Here is a 12,581-nt window from a genome sequence, read left to right on the forward strand (position 1 = left end):
CTTTGGGCTTTAATATTTCAGTAGTGCCCTGTGCAACGCCAAAATTCAACTTGCTCCCTGCCTCTCGCCTTCCATTGTCCATCATTGTTGCAGCGCTCCCTGCAGCGCTCTCTCGGCTCAGCACACCGGTCACACTCCCCAGAATCCGCCTCTGTCTGGAACCCAGCTGTCCTAAAGGATAAGAGGACTATATGGAGGGAATGATCCATATAGTGGCCTGTCTGGGGAATGGGAGTGGAGACCTGGCTTATTCTCGTCAAAATAGCCCTTGAGTCAAACCAATGTAAAGTCTTTACATTTAATTGTGTGGTGGCTATTGCCATGTGATGAGTTGCTTTTTATGTTGGTGTGGACTATTTTGGGCATCATCTGGCAACCTTCTATATAGCTGGAACAGCTTACAATGTGGTAACAGAGGAACATTTCAAAGTTACCTTGGCTTTGTCAGCTGTCACACATGAAATGATCCTATTGGCAGGCATATTGGACCATGACACTACTTGTGTCATAAACTATGACTGCTGTTATGAACTGATTCCTATAAGATGTGAGCAACTTGGTTGCCATGATTGACAGATGTGATTTATGTGCTATTTACATACTGCCACCTTATGCATGTTTGTATGTGCAGTAGAGCATGGTGAATTTCCCCCTTCAAAGCCATAAACAAATGCTTAGAGATCTGAAGATAAGGCAACATTTCCTTATATGTGCATCCCTCTCTGTCTCTTTCAAGTGCTCCATAAACAATGTAGGGTGAGTAATCTTCTATTTCTGTTGCTGCAACTTTGGCCTAATTCTCATCCAGGTAGTAAACCTGTGTCTGGACTCTACCACTTCAGACTTTAGTTGAAAAAAATCACATAATCTATTGCTTCTCCATACTCTTCCCCCCAAAGAGAGTCAGAGATCCCTAGTGAAAACTAGCTTAAGCCACAACTCTTCTTCCTTGACATGTTAGTTTTCTGTATGGAGGGGTATGGAGAAGCATCCAGCCCCGTGAGCCCCCCCCCCCATACAGTCTGAAGTGGTACAGCCCAGCAACAGGTTTGCTACCTCAGTGAGAAGTCGGCATTTGTTGCCAGGTGAACAACATCCTTTCCGGCTAAAACCAAGGCATGAACAGAAAATCTCTTTCGACAGTATGCAAGTCCTAGTCTCAGAGATGCAGTTCCTTAAGAATGGCTCACACCAGGGAAATAAGCAAATATTTTATACTATTTTATGTCACTCTCTTGGAGATTTCTTAAAATTATGTGGCATGTAATTCTTGCTAAATGAAATAAAAATTGTCCACGTGTGTTTGTGGAATTGGGGGTGGGGGAGCAATATTTTCATTGCACCTAATAACAAACCAGAGAGCAGAGATGACATGCAACAAGCATTTTTTTATTATTATTTACCCTTTCATCTGCATGGGTTTCTGCTCCATGCTGCTGACGTATCTAATATTTTAGCAAATATTCTAGCTGTTTTTGCTTTTGAAGTACAGGCTTTATTATTTTGCATCTTGAGAATCTAAGGCAAGCACTACCCCATTGCATTTCTGGCTAGGGTATCAAAATACATGCTTAATGAAATCCTGGAATTTAATTAAATCCACCTTTTGCAGATTTGTAGAGATGCTGGCTGGTAGCACTCCTGTTTTGGGCTCACAAAGTAACAGTAGGGGAATTCATTATGCATCAGTATTTCAAACAAACAAAGAAACCCTACAATCTGAGGATCCTGGATAATTTTCATATGAAATCTCATATATAGCCACTTGTTCATCTAGCCTTGTTTAGTCTCTTCCAACTGGCAACAACTTTTCACAGTCTTTCCAATTTAACCTGAGACATTTATGTATTGAAAGTGTGTGGTATATCCCTGTTCTATTACTGTAGCTCTCTCTCCATTTTAACACTGTATTCCATGCAGAAGTGAAAACTCTGGTTTCTAGCTGGTAATTTTTGACAATATCACATGTGAAATGTTGATATTAGGTCAAGGATTTTAATTAAAAACATATGTATGAAAGGGGCCTTTCCTCTTTAAGCGGGGAGGGGTTTTCCGTCTTATGACAGGCTGTGTAAAACTGTCCCTCTGAAGTGTTTGATTAAAAAAACTAAAAGGCAAAATACACTTGAGAGTCTGGGTGCAATTGCAAAGCATTTGACATCTAGTCTGGGCTCCATTGGACCAACGTCAACAGCCTCAGATGTAGACACCTTGATGCTCTGTATTTGCAAACATGCAGGGTATAATTAACACTGCCTTGTTTATGCTCCCCAAGGGTAATAAACTGTTAGCTATGATGTAAGGAGGAGGGGTTGCTGGGCTGAGAAACAATTCCTCTGAAAAAGAAAGAAAGTGGTGTTGTTTAAAGCAATGGGCTCCTCCTGCTGGAGAAGTTGGGAAATGTATTCTGCTGCAGCCGAATAAAATGACAAATAAGTATTCTGTGGCAGAATATGAAATGGTTCTAGGGTTGGGGTGAGCAATGGGGTGGCCAAGTTTTCCGTCAACACCAGATTGCTTCAAGTGGTGAAAAAAAGGAGCTCCAAAATGGTCTTTTCAAATTGAATCTTTTCAAATAAAATAGATGAATAGATTATAAAATGAATTTATAAAATAAACTGGGTGAATACATAATGGCAGTTTCAGTTCAGTGTAAAATGGCTCAGGACTGCAATGCTTCAAGGACTTCCTCCCCATATGAAGCAACCCAGACCCTGCAATCATCCTCAGAGCCCCTTCTTCATCTGCCTCCACAAGAGGTCCAGAAGGTGACAACACAAGAATGGGCCTTTTCTGCAGTGGCTCCCCATTTGTGGAATGCGCTCCCCAGGAAGACTCACTTGGCACCTTCATTACATATATTTAGCTGCCAGGCGAAAATGTTTCTCTTTAACTGGGGGCACTGTTATACGGTGGTTCCGCTCCTTCCTCCTGGGCCGTGTCCAGAAAGTGGGGGAGGGATGAGTGTTCAGACCCCTGGCCCTCACTTGTGGGGTGCCTCAGGGTTCCGTCCTCTCCCTCATGCTTTTTAACATCTATATGAAGCCGCTGGGAGAGATCATCAGGGGGTTTGGACTGGGTGTTCATCAGTATGCAGATGACACCCAGCTCTACCTCTCTTTTAAATCAGAACCAGTGAAGGCAGTGAAGGTCCTGTGTGAGTGCCTGGAGGCAGTTGGAGGATGGATGGCGGCTAACAGATTGAGGTTGAATCCTGACAAGACAGAAGTACTGTTTTTGGGGGACAGGGAGCGGATGGGTGTGGGGGATTCCCTGGTCCTGAATGGGGTAACTGTGCCCCTGAAGGACCAGGTGCGCAGCCTGGGAGTCATTTTGGACTCACAGCTGTCCATGGAGGCGCAGGTTAACTCTGTGTCCAGGGCAGCTATCTACCAGCTCCACCTGGTATGCAGGCTAAGACCCTACCTACCCGCGGACTGTCTCGCCAGAGTGGTGCATGCTCTAGTTATCTCCCGCTTGGACTACTGGCGTATAAATAATAAATTATTATTATTATTATTATTATTATTATTATTATTATTATTATTATTATTTAATGAGGTGTTGGGCTAATTAAACATTCTATGTCCTTTTAAATGTGTTTGTAGGAATGGGGTTATTGGTTAGTTTTTGTTTTTACTCCTCTTTTTGTTATGCATTTTTATGTTGTGTACAGTGGTACCTCGGGTTAAGTACTTAATTCGTTCTGGAGGTCCGCGCTTAACCTGGAACTGTTCTTAACCTGAAGCACCACTTTAGCTAATGGGGCCTCCTGCTGCTGCCGTGCTGCCAGAGCACGATTTCTGTTCTCATCCTGAAGCAAAGTTCTTAACCTGAGGTACTATTTCTGGGTTAGTGGAGTCTGTAACCTGAAGAGTATGTAACCTGAAGCATATGTAACCTGAGATACCACTGTACTGCTGTGTGTTCTTCAGGCGAATTTACAAATTTAATTATTAAGGTCCCATCTGAATTATACATTTAAAGAAGCATCAGAGGGATCACCGAACAACTCTCAATACCCTTTACAAACTACAGTTTGTAACTATAGGATACTTTGGAGGAAAGCCTTGAATGCTCAAAGCGGCTTAGTCATGCTGGCCACATGACCCGGAAACTGTACGCCAGGTCCCTCGCCCAATAAAGCGAGATGAGCGCACAACCCCAGAGTCGGCCATGACCGGACCTAATGGTCAGGTCTCTTTACCTTTACCCTTTATAATGTAACTTAAATAGAAAACTATCTTTAAAAAATTTTTTCCTCCAAAAGCATTTTATTTTAAAAATCCGATTTTAATTTTAAAAATCCGATTCGATTTTTTTTAAAAAAATCAATTGATTTTTAACCACCCTGAATCATCATCATCATCATCATCACTAATATCGTCTGAGCTGGCAGGGGCTAACCAAGGAAGAAGGTGGTGCTGCACTGTTACCCTTTCAATAGTGATGCTGCTTCCACTTACTAGGGCCGGGCAGTGGTGCAGTCAGGGATGTGTGAGAGCGCTGGATTGGCTCTGCCAGTGTATAACCTTTGTCTCCGCTGCTGCCCTGCCCTGCTACCTCACAGTAAGAGGCAGCAACAATGACTGTTAGGAAGGCAGCAGCACAGCACCAAACTGTTGGCTTGAGAGAGAGTGACTGGTCCAAGGTCACTGTAACATGTGGTGAATTCAACCTGGTCCCCCCCTGGACTTACTGGGCTGAGGGGAGGTCTGGCTTACGTTGCAATTCTAGGAGTGAAACTTTTTGAATAATCTCAGCCACTAGGTGGCACCACAGGTCACATAATCATGTTTTTCAAAAGAGGTAGTTTTCCATTCATTGCTCTCTCGTTGCTGCTGTTGATAGATATAGATCAGGGGCCAGCAACCTAAGGCCCATGGGCCGGGAGCAGCCCGCGAAGGTTGTTTGACTGGCCCACAAGCCACAGCTGAGCTGCCTGCTTGCACGCGGCCCTAAACTGATGCAACGCGGAGTGGGGACTTACTTCTGCGGCGCTGGAAATTGCGTTTGCACATGCGCAGATGCCAAAAAACGCATCTGTGCAGACACAGACACCGAAAATGGCCCATGGAGGGATCTCCACAGGACCAATTAATTACTTAAAAGAGTTTCTGATTGCTAAATGTTTCTCTAAATGCATATATAATTGCTATTTACTGGACTAAATTAAGCATATTAATTTCTAGTATTGTATCCAAGCTGGAATTTGCATAGCTGACCCATCTGCTGCTGCTTCTTTGGCGATCACTTGTAGCCGAGTAAGATTGTCTTCCATGAACAGGGTCTTAACAGTTAGTCTGTAAGTGACTATGGAGGCTAATTCTGGATCCACATGTCTTTCCACAGTGGGGACATAGGTTTCCGGGCAGGAGTTGATAATGGCGAGGGTTTGCCAAATGTGCATTCCTTAGAATCATACAATCATAGAATCATAGAGTTGGAAGAGACCACAAGGGCCATCGAGTCCAACCCCCTGCCAAGCAGGAAACACCATCAGAGCACTCCTGACATATGGTTGTCAAGCCTCTGCTTAAAGACCTCCAAAGAAGGAGACTCCACCACACTCCTTGGCAGCAAATTCCACTGTCGAATGGCTCTTACTGTCAGGAAGTTCTTCCTAATGTTTAGGTGGAATCTTCTTTCTTGTAGTTTGGATCCATTGCTCCGTGTCCGCTTCTCTGGAGCAGCAGAAAACAACCTTTCTCCCTCCTCTATGTGACATCCTTTTATATATTTGAACATGGCTATCATATCACCCCTAAACTTCCTCTTCTCCAGGCTAAACATGCCCAGCTCCCTTAGCCGTTCCTCATAAGGCATCGTTTCCAGGCCTTTGACCATTTTGGTTGCCCTCTCTGGACACGTTCCAGTTTGTCAGTGTCCTTCTTGAACTGTGGTGCCCAGAACTGGACACAGTACTCCAGGTGAGGTCTGACCAGAGCAGAATACAGTGACACTATTACTTCCCTTGATCTAGATGCTATACTCCTATTGATGCAGCCCAGAATTGCATTGGCTTTTTTAGCTGCCGCGTCACACTGTTGGCTCATGTCAAGTTTGTGGTCAACCAAGACTCCTAGATCCTTTTCACATGTACTGCTCTCAAGCCAGGTGTCACCCATCTTGTATTTGTGCCTCTCATTTTTTTTGCCCAAGTGCAATACTTTACATTTCTCCCTGTTAAAATTCATCTTGTTTGTTTTGGCCCAGTTCTCTAATCTGTCAAGGTCATTTTGAAGTGTGATCCTGTCCTCTGGGGTGTTAGCCACCCCTCCCAGTTTGGTGTCATCTGCAAATTTGATCAGGATGCCCTTGAGTCCATCATCCAAGTCGCTGATAAAGATGTTGAATAAGACCGGGCCCAAGACAGAACCCTGTGGCACCCCACTAGTCACTCTTCTCCAGGATGAAGAGGAACCATTGATGAGCACCCTTTGGGTTCGGTCAGTCAGCCAGTTACAAATCCACTGAGTGGTAGCATAGTCAAGACCGCATTTTACCAGCTTCTTTACAAGAATATCATGGGGACCTTGTCAAATGCCTTGCTGAAATCAAGGTAGGCTACATCCACTGCGTTCCCTTCATCTACCAGGCTTGTAATTCTGTCAAAAAATGAGATCAGGTTAGTCTGACATGACTTATTTTTCAGAAATCCATGCTGACTATTGGTGATCACAGCATTCCTTTCTAGGTGCTCACAGACTTGTAGCTCATTTCTCCTTTCCGCCCTGAGTTTGTGCTTCTTCAAAGTCCACAACACCTTTGGTAAAGGCTCTTTTCCAATTGGTGCGCTCGTAGGCCAGTGTTTCCCAGTTTTCTGTGCTTATACTGCATTTTTAAAGATTTGCCTTGAGAGCATCTTTAAACCTCTTTTTTTGTCTACCAGCATTACGCTTTCCATTTTTAAGTTCTGAATAGAGTAGTTGCTTTGGAAGATGATAATCAGGCATCCAAACAACATGAACAGTCCAACAAAGTTTATGATTAAGAATCATTGATTTGACACTGGTGATCTTTGCTTCTTCCAGTACACTGGCATTAGTTCGCCTGTCTTCCCAAGTGATGTGTAAAATTTTTGAGAGACATTGTTGGTGGAATCTTTCAAGGAGTTTGAGATGGCATTCATAAGTGGTCCATGTTTCACAAGCATACAGTAAGGTTGATAGTACAATAGCTTTGTAAACAAGCATTTTGGTTTCTCTGTGAATGTCCCAGACCTTAAACACTCCGTGCTTCACTTGGGAGAAAGCTGCACTCGCAGAGCTCAGGCAGTGCTCAATTTTGGCATCAATGTGGAAAGATAACTGCCCAGGTAGGAGAAGTGATCAACACTTCCCAATGTTACACCATTAATTTGAGTTTGGTGCAGAGGGGTTGTTTTGTGCTTGTTGGTGCAGCACTTGGTTTTTTGGATATTGATCGATAGGCCAAGCTTTCCGTAAGCTTCTGCAAAGATATTTAGGATGGTTTGGAGGTCATCCTCTGAGTGTGCACACACTACGTTGTCATCAGCATATTGAAGCTCTATGACGGAAGTTACGGTAACATTCCTCTTTGCTTTCAGGCTACTCAGGTTAAAGAGCTTTCCATCTGCTCAATATATGATTTCTACCCCAATGGGGAGTTTCCCTTCGACAATGTGTAGGACCATGGTGATAAAAATACAGTGGTACCTTGGTTCTCGAACTTAATCTGTTCCAGGAGTGAGTATGACTCCCAAAACTGTTTGAAAACCAAGGCGCGGCTTCCATTTGGCTGCAGGAGCTTCTTGCACTCAAGCAGAAGCAGTGTCAGATGTTTGGCTTCCGAAAATTGTTCGCAAACCGGAACACTTATTTCTGGGTTTGCGGCATTCAGGAGCCAATTTGTTAGGGAGCCGAGCCATTCGAGTACCAAGGTACCACTGTAATAGACTTGGGGTGATAATATATCCCCGTTTAATGCATGAACCCACTGTGAATGGTTATCCACAATTGTTGCCATCATATTATTGTGGAGGAGCCAAAGGATGTTCACAAATTTATTTGGGCAGCCAATTTTTGGAAGGACAGTCCACAGGGCGGTACGATTTCCAGTGTTGAAGGTCTTAGGTCAATAAACAACCATATATAGGGGTTGATTTTGCTCCCCGCATTTTTCTTGACGCTGTCGCACAGTGAAAATCACATCCACTTTCCCGTTAGAAGGTCAAAAACCATTTTGGGATACATCCACAATTGGTTGCTCCAGCCAAGTGGTGTGAGTTGCAGTTACAGTATTCACCACAAGATGGCAGTGCATACCTTGATATTTTATTTGTTTTGCTGGCTCAGAAGATTCGTAAGGGATTCAAATGCAACTTCTTCTGAACCTTACATCAGACTTCATGGTTTTTTGCCTGGTTCAAGCCCCTGCTTGTGAACTTCTCAAGGTGGTCTTGTCCATTTTTCATCCCATTTTGTGGTGGGTTTCTTGGGCAAAAATAAGAAAGTATACAGTAGTATCCTGAAGTTCTTGGAAGAAATTGGGGGGTGGGGAATCTTAATGTGATAAAATGTCCAGTGAATTATTGAATTGGGTCCTGTTAATGCACTTCATGTTTGTCACTTAAGCTAGGAGTGGCTGGCCTAGTGGAATGGTGCTATGCCATTCTACAGAAAACAGTGTCTCTGCCACTCACCAGGATGATATAGGGACAAGATAACAGTTCGGTCAGGACTTTGTGGGCGCACCAAGAAAATCCAAAGGTGCAGCTCCCATCTTGCACTTACCGCCTCAGCCACTCCTGACTTGACTATGGGAGGTCACTTAGTTCCCAATCTGTAAAATGGGACTTAGGATCTGCCTAGCTGTTGTGAACATGACAGATGCAAAGATTTGTTAAACAAACTACTTGAAAAAAGGAGAGAGAGAGAGAGAGAGAAAGATTGTGTTCTTTTGAGGGATTGTGTAAAATCTGAGTCCCACGTGTGGTTCATGACGCAAACTTTATCCTACTGTACACTGGGGAAATGATTGCTGGCAAGATGTTAATTGTTAGGCAAAGATGATATGGACAAGCATGCTAAGCTCACACTTCCTTTTTCTCTTTCCCTTTCCAGATGCTACAAGACTGTCCGAAAGCTCGCAGGGAGGTGGAGCTGCACTGGAGGGCATCTCAGTGTTCTCATATCGTGAAGATTATAGACGTCTATGAAAATCTTTACCAGGGTCGAAAATGTCTCCTGATAGTCATGGAATGGTGAGTGTTGTGGTTTGATGGGACAAAGCGAGTTGTGCAGTTGGCCATGCTTAACCACTGCTCACAGCTAGAGAGCACCACACAGAGCTTTGTAGTCAGAAGTGCTGTTTTTTCACTACATTCCCTAAATGTGGATATGACCCACCCACCACAACCCATATATACCATTCATTTTCACTGGAAATGGCATTTAGATCCGCATTTGAACTCATGAACATATGCAACTATTACAGTGCCGAGATAATTTATTCCCAACCATAAGTTTGCTAAAGATAGGGCATCTTCCTTGCAAAGAGTTAGCTGATACAGATTTTAAGTGTTTCTACTTGGGTAAATTGGTACTGAAACTGGCAGAGTAGTGGATGGGTGGGCAGGGTGCGAATCAGGGAGAGATTATAGAAGTTGTGGGGTGTTTTGTTTTGTTTTTAACTCATTTCCTGCTTTCTAAACTTTTCTCTTGGGTAAAGTGCTCCAGATGACTTTTTTTGGGTTGTTGCTGTAATTTACTTTTAAAAAAGAAATTCATGATTGCTACCCTTGCTTAAATCCGGGGGTGGGTGCTTTTATTTTATTTATTTGCTTAACATCTGTACGCCATGCTTTTTGGAGAGAAATGCCCAGAGTGGCTTAAAAAAATTTTTTTTGGGGGGACCACATTCAAAACAAGAAAAACCATAGTAAGGAAGTGCAACGCAGTAAGAAAGAAATAGCGAGATAGAAACTAGGGCAAATCATCAGGTCTTTACTGAGTGTCTAAATACTAGCTGTGGATTTCTTTTGTGAAATGCTTTTAGATGTATGGTAACACAGAAGAACATCCCTGGATATTTTGTGGGATACAGCTTTAGAGGATATGGTGGCACGGTGGAAAAGATACAAACACCTAATCTAATGCAGATTTAAGTAAGCAGGCAGGCTTCTATGGAAGGAAGCAGTTTTTCCAGATTCCTTGAACCTAGGCCATTTAAGGCTTTATAAATCAAAACGAGCATTTTAATTTGGAAACACAACAGGAGCCAATAAATATATTTTTAAAGATGAATGCAATGTATTGATTTCTGGCTGTTGACATTAGCAGACTTGCCGCTGCATTCTGAACCAACTTGAACGTTCTGAGTGGTCTTCAAAGGAATTGCAGTGTGCAATGCACTGAAGTAATCCAATCCTGACATGATTAGATCATGGCAAGGTCATTCCTATCCAAGAAGGGAAGAGATTGAACACTAGGAATCCTGTCCTGCTGCTGAACTTCTAAAAGCAGGGACGGGGGAGGTGTCTGAATGTGAGCTGAGGGAGCTTCCACCAGGGGGAGCTCTGCTAGCAAAAAAGTGCTCCACCTGATGGCCATCCCCCTACACCGACTCCCACCTTACACTGTGTGACAAAGCCCTACTGATTGTTTGGAGAAGATTATTGAGTTACGAGGGGCTGCAGGATGGGGTGATACAGGTTGTGTGAACTGCTTGGTGCTTCTGTAACCTTTGGCTGCCATAGGCAATTGTACAGGACAAGTCAAAGTCCTAGGTAGCTTCAGAAGCAGACAGACAGAAGAAAGCTCTTCAGTGTTTTATGTGACAAAACATCTTGAACAGTGGAAAACTTCTAAGCAAAGTTTGAATCTGCATTAGATGCTAATAGACCTATTACTTTATTAGGATTTTGCTCTTTTGTGCAGCCCGTTCTGCCCCCACCCTTTTTTCTTCATATATATATATATATGTGTGTGTGTGTGTGTGTGTGTGTGTGTGTGTGTGTTCCAAAGAGATTCTCATCAAGATAGTTAAAGTCAAATTGTAAGCCAGTTTAATATGTTTCTTTCTTTTAATCTCCAATCTTTAAAGGAGCTTCAGTCTTTTAGAGCTTGCCTTGTTCTTCTTTTCGTTCAGAGACATTTGAGCAGATATATCACTCCATGCTTATTAACTGCACTGTGGCCGTTGCAAGCTTCTTGGGATGGGTGCTGACTACATGGGTTCACTGCCACATTTCTTTTGAAACAATCTATGCCCTAAATAACTTTATTGATGTCTTTCCCTGGTTCCCACAAACCCTCTGAGCCCCAGGTCCCTTGGTCATGATTGTGGTGATGGTAGTTACCTTTTTCTCTTTGGAAAACTACATAGAGCTGAAGGAGGAAGAGTGACACTCTTTCCTACTCTCTTTTTCAACTCTATATGTGCTTTTCAAGGCTCAGATTAATTCCAGATGGATCTGAGTTTCACCCAGAGGCCTTGGGAAAGTGGTGTGTGTGCATGGAAATGTACTCATAGCCTGGTGGTGGTTTTGCTTAGGCAGTAATTCTTGTTGCTTCCATTTTTGTAACTGCACTTGTTTATGACTTTCAGCTTGGATGGTGGGGAACTCTTCAGTCGAATTCAAGACAGAGGAGACCAGGCGTTCACAGAAAGAGGTATGAAGGGATACAATAGATTTCGTAAAGCTTAACAAGAATTGACAATTTAAGTCTTCAGACTTCAGGCACAACTGTTTACTTTTTAAGGCAGAGAAGGGGGACCACTGGCCCTCTGTATGTCAAAGGACAAACAAACTGGAACCTGCGAGTAAAGGACTGAAGTGGATTTCTGATTCTGGACTAGTGTTCAGTTTGCCAGTTTGGATGTCATGACAAAGTATGACTAAAAATGACATGGAAAGGAAACCATGAGCTCATACTTTTGTTTCTGATCACCTGAATTAAGTCTGTGGTAAGGAACGTGGTGCCATGAAAGTAAAATATCTGGGGGTTAATATGACTGCTAAGAACTTAAATTTATTTAAAGATAACTATGAGAAATGTTGGACAGAAGTGAAAAAAGACTTAGAAATATGGTCAAATTTGAAGCTTTCCTTGTTGGGTCGAATTGCAGCTATAAAGATGAATGTATTGCCAAAAATGTTATTTCTGTTTCAATCATTGCAAATTTTGGACAAGATGGACTGTTTCAAGAAGTGGCAGAGAGACATTTCTAGATTTGTCTGGCAGGGCAAGAAGCCCAGAATAAAATTTAAAATATTAACTGATGCAAAGGAAAGAGGCGGATTTGCCCTGCCAGACCTTAAACTTTACTACGAATCAGCAGCATTCTGCTGGTTGAAAGACTGGCTGCTTCTTGAGAACACAGACATTTTTGATTTGGAAGGTTTTAATAATGTTTTTGGGTGGCATGCATATTTGTGGTACGACAAGGTTAAAGCACATAAAGCATTTAAAAACCATATTGTCAGGAAAGCATTGTTCAATGTCTGGATAAGATACAAAGACTTATTGGAAAATAAAACCCCAAGGTGGTTGTCACCAATGGAAGCGAAGGCTCAGAAAAAGCTCAATATGGAGGCCAAATGGCCGAAATATTGG

The 12,581-nt window shown here is 42.8% G+C and overlaps 1 protein-coding gene across 1 annotated transcript in view; it reads left to right on the top strand.

Moving 5' to 3' along the window:
• The window catches only part of MAPKAPK2 (MAPK activated protein kinase 2), an 81,772-nt gene that overhangs the window by 55,844 nt on the left and 13,347 nt on the right, over nt 1-12,581 (top strand). Inside the window, exons 2-3 of the mRNA XM_083617153.1 lie at nt 9,087-9,226; nt 11,572-11,636. Of these exons, the coding sequence (XP_083473279.1) occupies nt 9,087-9,226; nt 11,572-11,636 (205 nt within the window). The remainder of the gene's footprint in view (nt 1-9,086; nt 9,227-11,571; nt 11,637-12,581) is intronic.

Source organism: Podarcis filfolensis, assembly GCF_964270895.1.
Source record: "Podarcis filfolensis genome assembly, chromosome: 6".
NCBI classification, from domain to species: domain Eukaryota; kingdom Metazoa; phylum Chordata; class Lepidosauria; order Squamata; family Lacertidae; genus Podarcis; species Podarcis filfolensis.